This window comes from Numida meleagris, chromosome 6 (assembly GCF_002078875.1).
Source record: "Numida meleagris isolate 19003 breed g44 Domestic line chromosome 6, NumMel1.0, whole genome shotgun sequence".
Lineage (NCBI taxonomy): Eukaryota > Metazoa > Chordata > Aves > Galliformes > Numididae > Numida > Numida meleagris.
Window position 1 is genome coordinate 9,410,190 of NC_034414.1, and position 19,968 is coordinate 9,430,157.

A 19,968-nucleotide genomic window follows, 5' to 3' on the forward strand; every position below is an offset into this window, starting at 1 on the left:
ATACCACTCATAACATGAAAAATGTTCTAAGGTTTATATTCGTCTTTCCCTCTAGGAGCTAAATTCACAGAGACTGTTATTAGCTGTCACACAACTACCACATCAGGATGCTGCACAGACCGATTTTTCCTTTTCACTAGGCAGTGCCTTTATTCCTGTGCAACTATGGTGCTTTATATACTCAGAAAAATCCAGTAGGTTGCAGACAAACACTTCAGACTCTTGCAGGTCCCTTCACACATTCAGGTTTATAGCAGAATTGTTTATAGCAGGTTTGCTGGGACTGCAGCTCAGATTTCTCAAATCTCTCTCATCTCCAGCCTGCTATAAACTCAAGTTTATGATCTGGTCAATTACTCTCTCGGTTTCTGTTTACAAGTTGACCGGCACACTAAAAAGTCCTACAAAGAAGTTAAATAACTTTTATTAAGTACTTCAGATTTTTATCTACACTTTAATTTCCTTGGTTATAAACAGCATAATATTATCCAGCCCATTTGTTACGACAAGAGATTCAAAGACAGAAACTCTAACCTGGAGGTGGCTCAAAAAAAGCCTCTTGTTCTTCTTCAATGGGCTCTGTGTCATTATGTGCTGTTCTCTTGTGCATAGCAAGTGTAGAAATCTGCTTGTATGTTTTTCCACAGTGATTACAATTATATGGTTTGGAATGAGTATGTACAACATGATGTTTGTATAAACTGGAATATTCCGTAAAACGTTTATCACAACCAGGAACTGTACAGACATAGGGCTTCTCCCCTGTATGGAAAAGAGAGAATGTTATCCAGAATGCACAGACAAAATTGTCAATGAATTTGTAAGGTATTTAGTGACACACTTTCACTACCAACCCAATTTCAATTTCAAAGGCAACAGTGAAGCTCTAGCTCACTAAGTTTATCAATGCAGCCTCACTCTGTTTTGTTTTGTTTTTTTTTAATCTGCCACTGAAAGGTGGGCCCTTTTTTCTCCCTGTCATTTCATATAAAATGTCCTCCTGATGAGTACAGGATGATGCAGTCTAAAAGCTGCAATTTACAGAATCTTTAAAAACTGATACTGAGGATGAAGGCAAATGCAAACTGCATCACCGAGTGACAGAGCACTTTGAGCTTCTGGAAAGGTGCCAACCTGAATGTCAGTTTTACACAGCACTGACAATTTTGTTCCTTTATTACTGGAAGCTCTGTACTTTTCCTCAATGTTTAGCTGTATCGCTACTCTGGTACAATTTTTCTTATTCTTGAGTCTTTAAGCTCTGAATAAATTTACAGGAAGCATATGTGTAAGTAATTATGGTTAAATATAAAAAACACGTCCCATTAAAAAAATCAATGAAACAAATGTCCAAATTACATTACAAACTATAAAGCTAATCTGATATATAACTTCTCTGAGAAACTTGCCTGTGCTTCTATAAAAATGTAAGCCTTCTAAGCTGATATGGCTATCGCTACCTTTTACATTTCAGAACCTTGAAAATACAATCAAAGTGAAAGGGTGACTCACAAAGGTGAGCCAAATTATCCTCATACGAGGGAAGATAAAGCCCAAACAAAGGCACCAGGTCAAGACATATAAACATGACAATATCCAATGACAACGCACCAAAACAGTGTTCAAAAAAGGAGACTCTCTCGAGCAGGATCCATTTCAAAACATAAGACATCATTCACATACCTGTGTGTATTCTCACATGATTCTTATAATTAGTTGCACTGGCAAAAGCTCTCCCACATCCTGGCTCTGTGCAGTAATAAGGTCTTTCACCTGTATGCGTCCTGATATGAACCTTTCTAATATTAGATGTTGTGAATGATCTGCCACAACCTTCAAAAGGACACTTAAATGGCCTTTCCCCTGAAAAAAAAAGAATAAGTACACATAGAAAAGTTATGAAAGAGTACAAAAATTGTAAGCTACGCTTATACTGAATATTGGAATCCAAAGCTATCTAACTGAGAGCCTCATTCAGAGATGCCACGAACACGTGACTATGGACTGTTCTACTGCCTATCAATATCTGGCAAAAATTGGGAAAACTGTATAATCTGTGAGATAAATTATGATGCACTCAGTACTTCATGATATTTAAAACAGACTCAGTTGCGTGAACTAAATTCCATAGTGTCTATATTCTAGCATGTGTTTAACCCCTCCAGACAAATTCCTACATACGTTATCCAAAACAAGTGCATTATACCCTTTATATATTTGTAATTAGTAAAATGAAAATAAATGCTTCATGATTTAGTACAAAACTAAGATACAGAGAAATCAGTAACATTCACCATAGAAAACACTTTACCCTGGCTGAGCCAAATTTTTAAAGAGACATAGTCCTGAGACTCAAGTTTCAAATGCCAAGGTCAAAGCAATCACAAACACAGATTTTTTCATTACAAAGTCTATTCCTATATTAAATTTACACACAATAACTCACATCCTTCCACCAAAACCTTCACCATGACCACCAGACAAAGCCAGCCCCTGTCTAATCTCCCTGACTCTTCACACCTAGCAGAGCACACAGCTCTTGGGGGGAGAGCAAAGGGACTGACTTTGGAGAAGCACGAGCCACCCAACACGCTGTCCAGTTGGAACGTCACACTTGGTAGACTTCAGTACATTCCCCCCACCGCACTGTTCAACAAAGAGGAGTCCGAGAGCAAGAGAGGGCAGATTACCACTACAGACACAATTCTAACTACTTGGAAACAGAAATGAAAAATGAAGTCCTGCTACAGACATTAATACCACGAAACTCCAAAGCAGTTAGCTTCTTGGCAGAGGAAACTACTTCACTCCTTAAGGCCGCTGTTTTGGGAATGTTTTTCGGTTTTCTGCCAAGGCAGAGCGTATTTGAGTGTACACGCCTCAGTGTTGTGTTACCATGGCTCCCCCGATCCCTGTTGCAAGGCAGAACCTCCAATTACAGCCTCAAGGAGGGCTGCAGTCAGAAACCACAACACTGATTGTTCTTCAGCGCTTGCAGGAATGTCACCCGACTGGTTTGCTTTTGTGTTTACAATGGAGTTGCAAGAAAAGCGACCTGTTTCCAGGTGACCGAGAGAGAGGACTTGCTTGCCTCACAGAGGGAACACACACGACTCCATCCGTTTCCACAAAGGACTTCAGTTTTACTTTTCACACGTTTGGAACCTTCATTAACCTTCATTAAGTTTGGTACGATATTTTTTTTTTAAATTTCTGCTGTGAGAAGGGAAGTCAGAATAGCAACAACCTGAGAACTACCAGCCTTCATGAACGCGGCATTTTATCTTAAAGCACCAAACCACTTCTAAAATGTGAGCTGCGGTACTGAGGAAAGGCCCCTTGTTCTGTTACAGCTGCAAACCAAACTGTGAAGGTGCTCGACGACAATGTCAGTGACACTGCTAAACGCTTGCAATGGCAGCGTGAACACTTAAACACTTTTCTAAGCAATGTGAATCAGAGAAATCCACTTAAGTGAATTAACCTGGGGTAAAAAAGAAGAAGAAGAAGAAAAAGGTGGTAATACTACCTGTGTGGGTTCGGATGTGTTTCTGCAGGTCTCCTGAAGTTTTGAATGATTTGGTGCAGTTTTCTTCCGTGCACCGATACGGCTTTTCACCAGTGTGTGTTCGGATATGACTTTTTAATCCATACCCTGAAGGTCAGAAAGGATGTTATAACAGTGTAAGTACAAAATTAAGACGGTCAGAAGCCAGTACTCTTTACAAGCACTTCATTCTACCACGCAGAGCAAAAGAACTCCAGTTACAGTTTATGAATTCCTCCTTCCTTCATTTATGAGGAAAGAACACTTCCCACTCCTTTCAAAGGGATAAACTGCAATTACTGTAATGTAGATAAATATTTATTCTACCTTCGGAGGAAATGGCATGCTTTCTATCCTATCTACCTTTTTTCATCTTACCAACTTGTCATCAACATGGCATTTAACTATGAGAATATTATTAGAAACTTGAATTTTCCTTCCATTCACTAGAGACATCTATATTTCTAAAAAATAAAGAAACAGTCTGTAAGAAGATGGCACCTGCTTAATTTTAGAGTGTTTTCTAAGTACATCCCTAAAACTACTACAATTTCTATTTTTGACTTCTTATGAACACAATGGAGAGCTACAAAGAGGATTCACTCTTACATCTAAAATAAACACCACGTCATGATCCAATGCAGCAGAGTTCTTAATATTTAAGCTGAGAACCATATCAAAGGCAAAGATTGCTGAAGTAAGGTGGTACAAATGGCTCTGGCCAAAAATACAGCATTAGACAAAAAGCTGTTTAGAGTCACACATCAGTCTGCTGGAATGGAAAATAACGTTTCGTTACGTTGTTTTGAAATCCCCTTACAAACACACTATATAATTAAACTTATGCGCAACCCTTTAAGTGGGATTGTTTGCCTTTTGACCTTTCTCATCAGCACTTTTTCTGCTTCTTCTTATTTAAAGAAACACTATTCAATCTGAAAGATCAGATAGAGTTCCACAAACATCTTAGTTCTTACAGAAAATCCTGAGTCCAACTTCTAAGTAGCACGCTAATCTACATTCAAAGTAAAAGAATTTGAAACAAGCTTTGCTTTTTTTACTGCCTTCCACGGTCCATGATTCATAACTGCATCTTACACCATCAAATCAAATCTCAGGTAGCGTATCATTTATGAATGGAATCGTCTGTACAAAATACAGTGTTCACTTTACGAGAAACGTCACTCTGATACAATGTAATAAAAAACACTGAGCATCTCCCACCAAAGTTCTTTTCAACTATGGATCAGAATATTACCTAGTTACCTCCAGCCAGCAGGTTCAGCTTTTTTTCTCACCTCGTGTAACATATACTACTAGTTTCATGTTAAGAAAGGCCTATTTTTTTCAAGATAAAATCTGATTGTAGCATGACAGGTGAAGAGTAAATGAAAGTGTCAAGTGTTTCACCTCACTACCCCTTCAGTAACTAACAGTTACATCCTCTGTCCTTTCTATACGCTGCACTAGCTAAAACGACATCTTCTTCTGTAGTTCTCAAACAGATTCCCAACCAGGTTCTTTACTTAGTAGTTAAAAAAAACAAGCAATGGTACTATAAACAATGGTAAACTATAAACTATTTTATATAGACAAACGCTAAAAAGCAGGAAGAGTTAGTCTACAAAGGATCACCTGTTGCAAAAGCTTTACCACAACCAGGATGTTCACACTGATACGGTCTGTCTCCCGTGTGTGACCTTTCGTGTACCTGCCAAGACATCCGATACACTGATTTAACAAAATGCCGCATCTGATTTCTTCAACACAGAAAAAGCTTATTCTCAAAGAAAATACATTGTATTTCTCTTCCTAAGATTCACATTTAAATGTCTTCTTCTTAAGTCAGTGATAAAAATTAACATAGGGTAGCACTGTTTTCCTTAAAACTACAGGTGACTCCTTCCAAGGTCTAGCCTTATCTTTTTGAGTCAATTTTACAAAAAATGTTTCTGTAAATATACATGGAATTGCCAACATGCAACTAAATTAAAGACAGCATGCATGCACGCCTCAGAGCCTTCTCTCTGATTTTTGATGCCACTGAGCACTTCTACAGGTCCTCTTAAATTGCAAGAAACCTCGCTGACTTCATGGTGTTTTGTCAGAGACAAGGCTCCACTGCAAGGAGCTTACTTCAGCCGCAAGTGATTACCTTGGTCTAAACTGGAATGCAGCTCTACGTTCGTACTGTTTCAGTAATTTATTTACTAAATTAGAAAAAAAAAGAACAGAACGAAGAGGGAACCAAGAAGTTGCCATCTGTACAGAAAAGATGTTCCATCTCTTCACTTTGCATGTTCAACTGTTTTAAAGATTTAGAGTTATGACGATGAAATCTTTCAGAAATTGGAATCCTTGTATAATCGTGCATACACGTGGATTAGTGAACACTGCATTTCAGAACTTCCGTGATACTACTGATAGAAACTCTCCCAGCAAGAGATTTCTTACATGCTGGCAATACATGGGCCAACCATGATGCCACGCTTGCATCTATGCCAAGTTCTTTTGCAAGTTTTAGTGCACATTTGATGTAACATTAACAGACTAAAAATATATTTTCTTTGTCAGTGACTGCAGTCTATTAGATGTTCTGTTTTCAAAAGTACTTCGTGTCAGAACACTAAGCAAAATCAGCTCAACATCTGGGACAACTGATTATTTTAAGACCAACCAAGTAAACATCTGACAAAACAGCACCATTGCAGTTGTTTCTCTATTAAATAATTTCATCACTTTAAGCGCACAATTTGTAAAAAAAAAAAAAAAAAATCACGCCTGCAAACTAACAATGCTCATTTTACATCTCCTCACCTTAAGATGGTGAGCTGTTGTGTACAGTTTTCCACAGCCATCATAATCACAGCGAAATGCTTTCTCTCCACTCTGCTGAGATTTTGCAGTCACTCTTGTTCCATGCCCTTGCAAGACAATCTTAAATTGAAAAAAAAAAGATTAAAAAAATACAATGGATCAAGAAAGTCACTCACTATTTCGCAGTCAAGTCAAAGCTGATTCTAACAGGTTTCTTTTCATCTCCCTTTGCTACACTATGTATTTCTTAGCACTCAACAAATGAAATAAAAAGCATGAGTTTTGAAAGAGAGAAAGTGTAAAACATATTTACTTGTAGCTGGAACACTTAAATGAATGCATTAATTAGTCAAATAACAAAGACTAAACAATTTGAAAAATAAGTGAAGCGGTAAGATGAGTGCTAGAAAGAAGAGGCTTAGATTACACATCTAAGGCACTGGCTCTGCTCCTAAGGGAGGTTAGCTATAAATCAGACCACCTTCAAAGATAAGTTCACGCAAAGGCCAACCAATAATTAAATGTGCTTATAATGAGCACTTTCTGAAAATGAAGGAAAGCATTTTGTATTTTGTCAGTGATGCATGCGTTTTGATCAAACTAACCGGAGCAACTGGAGCTAGGTTCTATTCTGCTTTCTTGCAGGACACAACAGGAAAATATACAGAATAGCTTTGTGATACAGCCTCAATCCCTATTAAAGGATTTTTTGTACGCTAATAATCAAGTAACTTTCTTACAGACTGAAGAAAGAGGCAGAACATCAAATGTAAACATGTTGATACAACTGTATACAAAGTAGCCGAGACTTTTACAAGGCCTATCTTTCCTTCAAACTACTTCCCTTTTCTCCATAATCCAAGTCCATTCTACATTGTCACAGAAAATGACACAGCATCAGTAGGATGGGACAGCCTAATGCAACCTCTCTTCTCAAAGCAGAATCAGCTCCAGCAAGTTGCTCATGGCAGTATCCAGCTGAGCTCTGAGTATCTGTAGGGATGGAGACACCACAACCTGTGCAATCTACGCCAGCATCCAGTCATCCTCAGAGTCAAGAGGTTCTTTTCCTGAAGTTTAAATGGAACCTCTTGTATTTCAGTTTATGTTGACTTCCTCTTATCCTGTCACTGTGCACCACTACGAGCCAGGCTCTGTCATCTTTTTGTGCCCACATCAGGTATTTATACTTAGTGGTAAAATTCCCCCTGGCCTTCTCTGCTGGAAGCTGAATAGTTGCAGCTCTCTCAGCCTCTCCTTGTCTGTCAGACACTCCAAGCCTTTAATCACTGTCACGGTCCTTCACTGGACTTACTCCAGTATGTCCATGTCTCCCTGAGAGCTCAGAACTGGACCAAGCATTCCTGGCGTGTATCACCAGCACTGCATATAAGGGGAAGATCACCTCCCTTGGTCTGCTGACGCGTGGCCTTTCTTTGCCAAAGGCACGTTGCTGGTTCACAGTCAGCTTGTCCACCAGGATCCCCAGGTCCTTTTCTGCAAAACTCACTTCCAGCCAGTTGTTCTCCAGTTTCTAACAGTGCACTGGGTTATTCTCCCCAGGTTCATGACTTTCCACTTCTTTTTATTAAACTTTGTGAGATTCCTGCTGGCTCATTTCACCTGGGTAATAAACAATATCAGCTGTTCTAACAACTACAAAGGTTGCTATTTTGTCACAAAAAGTGATCAGGTTGGTTAGGCATTACTTCTCCTTCCTGCATCCACACTGACTACTCCCAACTACTTTCTGGTCTCCAACATGCCTGAAAATGGTTTTTAAGATTATTTGTTCATCCAGTTGCTAAGGACTCAGGTGAGGCTGACAGACCGGTAGTTCCCCGGATCCTCCTCCTTATCCTTCTTGAAACAGGAATGACATCTGTTTTCTTCCAATCCTCAAGAAGTTTCCCTGAACACTATGGTCCTTCCAAGAAAACCAAGAGTGGCTTTGCAATGACATTACCAAGCTCTATCAGCGCTTACAGGTACATCCCATTAGGTCCAGTAGATGTGTGCATATACCCAATTTTTTCAAATGTTCCCTAATTCAATCTTCCTCTGCAGTGGAAGTATCCATTTCTCCATTTCTTCCTTGCTCCAGATTTTCCGATTGGTCTCAAGGACCTGGGTCTTCTGAAGGCAAATCTTATTAGAAAAGAGTGGGGCAAAGAAGGTGCTGAGTACTTCGGCATTTTCTCTGTTCTTTTACACTAGGTCTCCTGCCCCACTCACATTTTTCTCATTGCCCTTCACATTCCTCACCAGATTCAATTCCAAATGGGCTGTAGCTCTCCTAATGCCATCCCTCACACTCAAGACAGCATCTCTGTGTTTCTCATGGGTGACCTGAGCCTGGCACTTCCTCTTGCATTCCTCCTTTTTATAGTTGAAATAAGTGAGAAGCTCTTTGTTCATCCACGTAGGCCTCTCCTTTTTGTTCCTGTCAGTAAACCTGCTACCATTTATTTCCTGTTTCAGCATATAATGATACGTATGTATTCGCTAAGATCTATTATAAAACTGAAATGTGCCGAAGTCTAAAAGAAAATAAAAACAATTCTATAATCAACGTGCTATTTCTAGTATCCATAAGGAAACAACCAGACATGTTATCAGTATGAATACTGATATAAAGAAGTAGAAAAAAATAAAACAAACAGAACACTAAGGAAAAAAAAAAACATTTGAAAACCATCAGTATTTGTTTGTTCAAATAACTGTTTGTAGAAGCGTGCATTTCTTCACAATACGTTAGTTGGTATGACTTGAAAACTATTAAGAATTCAGTTAGTATTAGAATTCAAGGATATGCATAGTATTAAAATTACTGGTCTTAGAAGGTAATGCTCTCTAAGGAAACTAAAGAATTCAGATGCTGGGTACAAAATCAAAAGAACGTACATATCTAAATACATATATTTATATAACATATATAATATTTTTATACTTTATATAAAGATGTAAAATTATTATAAAAGTATCTTTACAATAATTTGACACTTCCGGAGAAATGGTGTCCTCCAATTAAACAGACAAAAACTCAGAAACTCTTAATTTTGAAAGTAATCACAAATGCATCCTAACTTAGCTCAGACAGGTAACAGAAGGGAACAACAAAGGCAGCTAAGATCTCAGATAAGATTTTTATATCATATGCACACAAACCAGTCATATGATTCTGCTTTTCTTATGAACAGATGGGTAGGAGAGATTTGAAAAGAAATAATGCATGATATCCTTTTGGTCACACAAAGGCTTTTGTTCTCGTGTGTACAAATCACAAAGAGGTTTTATGCTTTTTTTTTTTTTTCCTTTGGTGAAAACCTTAACCATACACAAACAGTTTGAATGACTACTCAGCAGCATAACATCTGCTCTGTTCTTGAGTTACTTTGGTCTTTTTATGAGGAATTTATAAACATACACTTATTTAATGAAATAGATTCAAGTTTAGATAAAATATCTTAAGTAATACGTTATTTCTAAATGAGTTACAAGTAGGTACTTAATCACACCAAGAAATAATCACAGAAAATATTTTCAAAAACAACCAATAGCTCTGGGACCTTCGCTTATTTGATCGGCCAAATGAAGTCACCTTACTAGGGGGTGACACAATTTGAGACTAAGCCCTAATACCCTTTGAAGTATCAGATCTTTTTCTGTTATTTATTTGGAACACGTAATGTTCTACAAGATCAGCAGACTTCCATACAGCCATATGTGTTGCCATATGAGGTGCAAGATAAAGCAACCTTCAGATTCACTTTGTTTGGGGTTGAGGCTGAAATAAACATGTAACTGGATATTGGTAACAGCTTACTTTGTTTAATAGGTTTTTACTTCTAGTTAAAGCCAAACAAAATCTTATTCTACACCTCCTTGAATTTTGCATTTTGATAAGAGTTGTATTCCTATTCCACTCTACGACTGTACAAAACTCCAGAAGTTCTTGATTTAAATTTATGGAATATATTTTAATGCTACTGATAACGTCTAAATTAGCTCTTCTTTCCTTTCACAATCATGCCATTCAGACAACTGTGGACTGTCACTGGTTTCAAATATTGTGGGACTTAACTTTAAAAAAAAAGTAATAAGAAGAAAGGATTTTCATGTCACTGTCAGAGGTGAGCCTATCATTCCCTCTTTCACAGGCATTGTAACATATTTTACCTCAGAAGATATTTTTCCATCCTCATCTACTTCACCACCTCTGAAATTAAACAAAAAGGAAGAACACTGATGCTTTGATGACCAAATGTTTCTCAGTGCAATGACTTGGCCATTTCGGAACCCGTCATGCGAACATGTGAGGGCACAGGGTTTTATTATTAATTGTTGTTGTTCCTAATTATGATTTTACAGATCCCTGGTTAAAATAAAAAAGGCTTGACACTTCATAATTTTTACCTGTATTTTCTATTACCCTTAAAACTTTTAAGTTAGTACCTTCACCTCAATAAGTCTGCTATATTTCTACATAATAACAACACAACTGCAGAAAATGAACTGGAATTATTTTTCTGCTTCTTTATGGGTTCACTTGAAGCAGTCTCATCTACTACTTACAAAACCTAAAGTAAAAGTAAGGGACTCAAAAGGATCGAGTGGGATGAAATTAAAGCACCAGAGAACAATCGGATGCATTATGTCTGGAATTAATTTTGGGGGGAAGAAAATTCATTAATTGATTCAGCAACAATTGGTTTGAGGACTACAAAAACTGAGCTCATTCTCTGGAAAAACTTCTAAAATATTTCTCTCCCCTCACCGATGAAATGCTCACATTAAAGAGTCAGTCTGAAAGTCTTAGAAACTTAACAATCTTTAACTGTCTTTTAAAAGAAAAATAAAGCAGAACAATAAAGCATAAACCAGTTAAGTATTTGAAGATGTTTCTAATATCATGTGAATAGATCTTGGGCAAAATGAGAAATAAGACCTAACTGCATCATTTTGAGGTCTAAAATTCCACAAAGGTGACAGCTAACCCTAGTTCACAGCTACACGGGGCTACCTGTGGATGTTGCTAGCCACAGAGAAGACCGAAGAAATAGATGCACACAGTTATTTTGTATTGCGCTACATACCTGCATTTTTTTTTCTTGTTCATTTTCGCCTATCATTCCCGTGCTACTAACACTGTCATTTCCATCAATAGACACCTGAAAAAGGAAGTTGATATGGGAAAAACATTTACAAGTTATTTTTATTCATCTGAAAGACAGACTTATACAGACAGTTCCTGAGGGCTTATTCCTTCATAGCTCTCTAGCTCCCTCTTGAAACCTGGTTGTCCTACAATACATTAGTTTACATGAAAATCAACGCTTGCAGCACCTGCCTTATACAATAGGTAAGATAAGCATCTCAAGATTGCCTTAAAATGACATCAAGAAGACTGTAAGAATTGAATGTGCTAAATGAAAAAAACTGAGGAAAGTATATTAAATTATTAAAAATTTACAATACTGAGTTCCGAGAGAAAATAATAAACTTTTACTTTTTTTTTTTTTTTTATAATACAAAACTATCTCTCGCTCTTTGTTAAGCAGAGTTCACTTGTTTCAAACAGCACGGCTCCTTTAGAATCAAAGTAACCAGACAACGTGTCACTTCTGAGTTCAAAACAGTAAAACTACAACAGCCAAGCAAGGACTTGTCTATTGCTCCTAAGGTTTATTTTAAACTACAATTTATAGGAAGAGAAAGGTATCTCTGCTTTCCAAGGAACCTAGAATATTTGAAATGATTACTTAATACTCTCTCAAATGCATTAACTCATAGAACAGTGACTCATTAGTCACTGCAGTAAAAACCACTAATTTAAAGTATACTTTACAAAGTTTCCCACTTTGGTAACTGCCTCTGTGTTAAGCACTCACGTTCACAATACCCTCTTACACTCAAGACTGCGATTGGTGCCCCTAAATCTAGTCACAATTCCTCTTTGCAATTCCTCTACATATCCTCTGACTTTTTGCAGACTGAGAGCAATAATCTATTTTTTCATGGTTGCTTTGAGAGGAAGGTGGCACTGACTAAGCCTAAAATTAAGAGGATTCCAATCAATCTTTACATGCGCTCTGCAAGACATGCTGGAAATGGTACTATGCCTAAAAGAGAAGGAAGAGATGATGAAAAATGAATATGCCCCACCAACTCCAGTGAGCTTCTCTGCAGTCCTCTTTTAGTGACGCATTTCCAGAAACATCCTCCCAACCTCCAAGCAATTTGTGGCTTAGGAACTTCCTGAGCTAGAAATCATATTTCTGCGTGATAGCCTCGGATACATTTTTCTTCCATGAATTTGTCTAATTACCCTTTGAATCTAGGGACATAATTAGTATGTGCAGTATTCTCTATGTAGTGCCACAGCTTAACTTTGTGCTGTTAGAAAAAGTATCCTTTCCTTATTGTCATTGAACTCGTGACCTGAGAGTTTTATCTGATGCTTCCCAGTTCTGATACTGGTAAAGACAATGACAAGTCACTACTCTGTGCCACTTAAAATCGTATAAAATTCTCTCATATCCTTACCTCATATATTTCATTTGTTTGGTCATCATTGTTGCCCCTTCCTGTACCTCTTTCAATGTCCTAAACCATCTGCTATTAAAAATATACATTGCCTTATTATGAAGTCTACATGGGCACGGAGTAGAATCATAAAACCGCATTTCTCCTTTTAAGAGAAAAACAGGGGTGTAACAATTCAGCTATTACTTGCTTTTGTACATAATGCAGATGCACTACTTGGAAATTCACTTTTACTGACTTTCCTTGAGAAGTCCTAGCAGTATGTTTCAGGATAAGGCTGAGATGAAAGCTTTAAGAAAACAAGTAGGGTTTTTCCTAGGCATACACAAGTACACTTCAGAATGCAAATTCACATTACAGAATTCAAAAACACATGTTGAGATAAACAGGACAAAAAGCAAATATATTTTCTTTTCTTCTATTTCTTCTCCACAAAACAGAAATATACTCTTATAACAAATTAGTATTAATACAGCTCCTTACTAAAAAGGACAAAGTTAAGATTGATTGAAACCTAAATGAAATAACAGCTAGGCAATGCATAAATGCCTGTCGCTACAGCACAGTTAACCTTGAATTACCCTTTTACTTTATGAAATGTTAAGGAATAGCTCAATGTAACACAATCTGACTGGCTTTCTTATGTTTTCTTCAATTACAGAACACACAAACATAATGGAAAGAATGGTGTATTTGCCATTTAATCATCCTAACTGGCTTTCTCCCAGAATCTGACAATTCCCAGTAACGCTCGAGAACAAATTATGAAACTAATTCAACTCCTTTCCAAACCAATACAAGCACTGATGGTAACCATCCAGGAATCAGGACACTCGGAAACTATTTAGTCATGAAAGTTGCACTGTTCACTCGTATAGTTAAACCATGCTTTACAGAAGTCCATTGAAGTGGAGAACGTGAATTTTTAGTCTCACGTTACATTTTTATTATTAAAAGTATGGATCAGAGAAGCTTTCTCCAAACTCGTTAGCTGTCTAATGTGTTTTTTACACTTTACTATCATGTACTATCCTTGCTGAACATATCAGGCCCTACTCTTCTCAATGCAAGGAAAAAAAAAATCAGCAACGGTCTCTGGTAAGAATAATTTAGTTTGGATAAAAGGACAAAGTTATGTCCTCCCAAGAGGTTCCTCTCTAATGTTATGTGTTTTACAGAAAATAGTTATTTACTTGTCTAAATCACTTTGCACATCAGCTTGAGTCCACATCATTTTGGTGTTCAATTTCTTGTTTTCTTTATGCAACTGGACACACTGGAGCTACCCATAACAGTGAGGCACTGTCGTGGCAATTTGGTGTTCTCTCTTAGAAGAGTCTGAAGTCTCTCTTATCATTTTATTTCTTAGATCACGATGGGCTTTTGCTGTCAAGTATCATGTGATACGACATTAAAACATTTTAGATAGATGAAATGTCTTTCAGCATACCTTAGCTGCATATTGCTCCAAAGCAGTGATGGTATCCGGGTCAATGGCAGCATCTCCTGTATGAAGACCAGCCACTGTGCCATCAGCTTGAATGGCTAAAATGGTATCTGACTGTGGCATTTGCACCGCGTGGTGAATGTAGGCAGTAGTTCCATCCTCCAGCTGGACTGCTTGTAATGCACTCTGATCGTAACTGTCTGAGATGAACGAAAAGGAATAGCAACGTCTGTAGGTAAGAAACTACTGCTGCTTAGGAAATGTCTCCAAAAGACGTATATATGTCTGATAATTATGAAGAATATAACCAATTAAAATACCACTGTGAATAACAGTGGAACTTTCTTTTCAAGACAACACCATCTACATCTTTTACTTCTGCACGCTCACAGAAGTGCAAAACCAATTCTACATTGGTCTAGCTCTGCTTAAAAAGGAAACCACAACCAAAAACATTCTTTCAAATCATTATCCACTCATAATAAAATAAAAATGTGTAACACATACACATCGGATTTTAGAATTTATGGATCTGATCATTTTAAGAACAGAATCATACAAAAATATATGCAAAAGAAACTCCTCCTAATGTTGCTGGCAGCAGAATGTAATTTTTGTCACATTAGCTTACTAAAATATCTACTTGTTCACTTTTGAAAAAGAAGTAGGGTTGCTTCCAAGACAAGAATAATCAGCTTCTGCAGAATTATAGGTTATAATTTAAAATGAATGTTTGCATTCTTGACCGTCAGTCGTCACATTTTCAGCCCTACTACTTACAGACAAAATCCTCAAGAAATGATCTTTGAAATGTAAGTCATGTCTCTACATCCTTTAGTTCAAGGGGGATTGACTGATTCATTCTTACCTGCCTTCTCTTCTCAATTCTACATGTCTTTATAGCTGAAACTGATACAAGTGCTCACTTGTTCTACTAATACAGGATTTACTTACTTTATTGAGATCCAGGGCTTTAAAAATAAATACACAGTTTTTGGTCTTTTTTATTCTGTTTATAAGCACTATATGAGGTCCTATTAAATAATTGAATCAGACTAATTTCAGTAATTTCTAGATGCCACTAAGCAGAAGTAACAAATAAACTACAACGGGAATCACACAAAATTACGTAATTGTATAAGCACAGTATCACGTTTCGTACTACTGAAGTTCCGTTGAACTAAAATAATAAATCACTATTCAAAACCCATTTACCTTTGGAGGTGTGATGAATGAATGCTGTAGTTCCGTCCTCCAGCTGAACTGCTTGTCCATCCTCCAGGCGCAAGCTGTCCCCTGTTTAGAAGAAAGACTTACAATGCTTCGACAAGAATTTGAAAAATCCATTAGTTAGAAAAATTCTCTCTTCAAGACTCTTTGCAAAACAAAAAGAAGAAATCAAGCTTTTTTTTTTAATGAGTATTAATTAGTTAATATTGGTATTTATCAGTAATAAAATATTTTAAAATATATTTCTTGTATTATTACACTTACTACTTTTACTCATGGGTACATGTTGAACATAGGCTGCAGAACCATCTTCTAGTTGAATCACTTGGCCATCCATTAATTTCCCATCTGAAATACACAAAGAACTTGTAAAGAATCTAGCAGTGTGACACAACCTGCTTTAAACACACAGCAGATATCTCCTGTATCAGACAGGATATCAGTAAAATATCACAGACATACACTGTTTGGTAAAGCTGAAGCACAGTAAGGGGTTAAGAAACAGTGGTTTTAAAATTCTAGGATAAAAAATAGTAAGAGGCATGATGGTTGAAGTAAATATACTGAACACAGAACAGTACATTTTATTACCTATCCACTAGGCAGAATGTTGATATTTGGGTTCAAAGCATAAAGAGAATCTTGCTTCTGTGTTTGACTCATGTTCTGCATTTGATACCTGCACCTTATTAGTACTGGAAATAAATATTTATACGATATTATTACTGCAACACCCCAACTGGGAGTACAGCTTTGAAAACACTGTGAAGATTTCCCCAGTTTTACTATCCGAAGGGGTTTACAACCCAAGACAGGGTTAAAGAAAGGAATACAGTGTCGATACAAATCAACTTCCAGTCATTTACCCACCTTTAGAATTGTGCTGTATGTACGCAGTGGAGCCATCAGCAAGGGTAACTGCTTGCAAGCTTACACCTTCCATGTTTTCTAAGTTGTCACCATCTAGTAAGGAAAAAAATGCACATTCACTATTACCAGCATCAAACTTAAAAAATCGCCAGTTAAGCACCTCCAAAAATGATGACACCCCTTACAACACAATGATTTTAGGAATACTAGTAGCTTTTCTGGGTTTTCAACCTTGAAGATACACTGTGGTCACACATTCAAGACCTTGCTCTATTAACAAGGCAGCTACAATGTTATTCGCCCTTACTAGAAAACTGACTGCAAAGTTTGCATTTTAGGAAAAATAATTAAGTCAGAGTCCCAACAATGAAATAATGATATCTATTTGTATCAATAATTTTTTTTTGTACACTATTACCTACCATTAATATATGCAAATCTATTTAGACTGCAGTACTTAGGAAAAAGGTTTTAACAGTGTAAATCATACCAAAGCTGTCAGAAAACATCACATTTAAACCAATCCTAAATCACCAACCTATTTTAAAATTTAACGAGCTTAAAATTTACTTAGGCGAATACTGAAGTTACAAAGTATAAAACAGTAAAACCATCGTGAGAATTAAGCCAGATTTTGGAGTATCTATTTTGACACGTTTATACTCCTATTAACTTAATCAAGAGATCACTCAATTAAATCATTGAACTTAATCTCAGCTAACTAAGAATAATTTGCTGATTTGTGTTACATTCTTCATTTAGAATACACTGTTTAAGTTTTAGAGTTTTATCTGAACTTCTACCAGAAAAGACACAGTATCATAGAGTTACTTCAACTGAATGTTCACCTTGCACGGCTACAGCTTCTGTTAGACAGAGAGTCACATGCTGGGCCTCCATTCCTCCTCCAGAAAATTCAGTCATTCCCTGAGAGTCTCGGTTTATCTGAGCTAGTAACATTGTCTGCCTAAAAAGAAAGCATTCACAGGGCATTAGTACAAAACCTAAATACAGAACCAGAACTAGTTAAATGCAATCCAAGATTAATTGGATTGTCACGCAACCGCTACAAACATTTTTTGTTACCTTCCACACACAGATGATGCAATGAATGAATGAGACAGCTGTAAAGTACTTCCATGAAAAAAAAAAAAGTAATTTGAAATAGTTAAGTATTGCTATCTCAATTAATTAAGCTATTAAGAACTTCTGGTAGCAGTTAGCAAATTGAACTTCAACCAACATATTGTCTTTATTTCAGCTGGGATGGAATTATTTTCTTCAGAGTGTCTGGTATAATGCTATGATTTGGTTCCAGGAGAAAAACAATGTTGTTAACACAGTGATGTTTATAGCTGCTGCTATGCAACATTGTACAGAGCTGAGGCAATTCTCAGAGAAGGGCCCAAGTTGCTGGGAGGGAACAGAATAAGGACGGGTGATTTAAACTGTCCAAAGGGATATTCCACACCATATGACGTCAGCCAGAAGGAGTTTTGAAGGGGATGGGAGTTCACCTCATTCTCTTTTGCTGCTCAGGGGCTAGCTGGGCATCGGTCAGGAGATGGTGAGCAATTGCTTGTGCATCACTTACTATATGCATTTATATATATATATATATATATATAGTCATAACAATTATCCTTTTCCTTTTCTCTATCTTAGTAAATAGTTTCATATCAAGCCACAAGTTCCACCTTTTTTTTTCTGACCCTCTCCCCCATTCCATTGGGAAGGAGAGAGAGAGCAAACAAATGTGTGGTACTCAGCCACCTGCTGGGTTAAGCCACAACACATACAAAGAAAAACTGTGTCAATGATGGTACAAATAATGATACCTTTTTGTCCCCAGAATTAAAATGAAGCTGATGATTCACTCATGGTCACCCATAACAACAGCAGGGCTTTCACTGCACGAACGTCTCCAGTGCCAGCAAGAAGTTCAGGATCACACACTGGTGAAACACACACTTGATTAGTAAATCCAAATGGTCCAACTATTTCATTAAGCTTCCCAGGAAGATTTATATCATATATCTATATGTATATACATGGGAGGATACATATCTAAAGTAATAAATGATCTCACAACAAAATGTGTTAATAACAAGATAGTGATTGCTAAGTGACAGGCACAACTCTGTACATATCTCACAGAACCGGTCATTCCTCTGGATATCTATTTTTTACCCAGGCATGCTTCTGCATGGAATATTAAGATGTCTATTGAATTTGAAAGGATGCTACTAATTTTCGGTATTACTGGGTAAGGAAGCTAAAAAGTAAATTCACAGCACTGCATCCTACTAACTCAGATCTTGGCTTTCACCTCAGAAAAAAATGTGTCACATACAAAGAGGTGGATGAACGAAAAAAACACATGAAATTGCAATGTAGGCTACACAGCATTAAAGCATTTTCTTTTTTTCCCCGAATGTATTTAGTCAAGTTTTTCCTCACAATAAGTGGTAGTTAGATAATCTCAAAAAAGGGTATAGATAAACAAGCAAGACTCCTAATCTTACCATGTTCTATGACATGCTGTTTTGTAATTCGAGGTCAAGGAGAATAATCCAGGATTTCAAATTTACTTCTCATTAAATGTCTAAATAGCTGTTTTTTCTTCTACAATCTGAAAATCTGCCTTTGAAAAGCAACTCATGAGTGGGCTCAAAAACCACGGAGACACTTACACTTGTAAGTCAGAACTAAGGAACAATGAAAGCAAAGTAGACCACTTAGGTCTTAGGCCTGCAGGACGCACGCAGCATTTATAAGGTTTGGCACATCTATTCAGTAGTCAAAGAGTCACATTTTCCAAATAGATCCAAGTGACTTTGAACCAGTTTCTATTTTCCAGCACGGCAGCAGGAGCCGCTCTCCCATCTCCAAGTTAGTGGCTTTAGATGAGTAGCTTTGCTCCCTATTCCCCAGAGACACCCTCTCTCCTAAAATAGGGACAAAACTCTCACCTAGAAAGCATTTCGCTCATAAACCACAAATGGGAGACCATGTAGAGCTACAGGACTGGCTTAAGCAAGCACTGCAAGGAAGCAGCCCTTTCTTCAGCGTTCAAGTACTGTGTGGTGATTAAGAACAGAAAATGCACACAGTTAAAATGAACAAACAAACCTGCAAAATAAATAAATAAACTTTAAAACATTTTACCCCAGACCAGTTTGCTGAGACTGCTTCTCTGGAGGTACTACCAGCTCGTAGAAAGTCTAATTACGGTATCGGATGCTAGTAGAGAGCAAAGTTTATTTGCCCTCTTAACTGCTAACAGTGTTCTGTATTGACAGTGCTTCCCATTCACTCAATTTTCAGGACACCTCGTGGAAGCAGACTGTAAATCATCTAGACTGCTTCACACATCAGAGAAGAAAGGCTGCACAGACTCTTTGAGACCGTGTTCTGAAATCATTCTAGCAGAGACTGAACTTCAAAGGCCTCTCATTTGGGTTTTACTGTAGAGAATTCCCCCTCCTAGCAAAGTATCTTTTAAGAAGCC

The 19,968-nt window shown here is 37.2% G+C and overlaps 1 protein-coding gene across 3 annotated transcripts in view; it reads right to left on the bottom strand.

The window, feature by feature from the left end:
* ZNF143 (zinc finger protein 143) overlaps nucleotides 1-19,968 on the bottom strand; it is a 39,859-nt gene that overhangs the window by 11,585 nt on the left and 8,306 nt on the right. For 2 of the 3 annotated variants that reach the window (XM_021403212.1, XM_021403214.1), the window contains exons 2-13: nucleotides 18,296-18,412; nucleotides 17,306-17,424; nucleotides 16,458-16,550; nucleotides 15,852-15,935; nucleotides 15,573-15,653; nucleotides 14,361-14,557; nucleotides 11,461-11,535; nucleotides 6,365-6,484; nucleotides 5,183-5,258; nucleotides 3,530-3,655; nucleotides 1,684-1,863; nucleotides 535-762 (exon numbers count right to left, since the gene is read on the bottom strand). In XM_021403212.1, the coding sequence (XP_021258887.1) occupies nucleotides 535-762; nucleotides 1,684-1,863; nucleotides 3,530-3,655; nucleotides 5,183-5,258; nucleotides 6,365-6,484; nucleotides 11,461-11,535; nucleotides 14,361-14,557; nucleotides 15,573-15,653; nucleotides 15,852-15,935; nucleotides 16,458-16,550; nucleotides 17,306-17,417 (1,372 nt within the window). In that variant the 5' untranslated portion in view covers nucleotides 17,418-17,424; nucleotides 18,296-18,412. Of the gene's footprint in view, nucleotides 1-534; nucleotides 763-1,683; nucleotides 1,864-3,529; nucleotides 3,656-5,182; nucleotides 5,259-6,364; nucleotides 6,485-11,460; nucleotides 11,536-14,360; nucleotides 14,558-15,572; nucleotides 15,654-15,851; nucleotides 15,936-16,457; nucleotides 16,551-17,305; nucleotides 17,425-18,295; nucleotides 18,413-19,429; nucleotides 19,537-19,968 lie in introns of all 3 variants that reach the window. The other variant, XM_021403213.1, reaches the window with a different exon arrangement.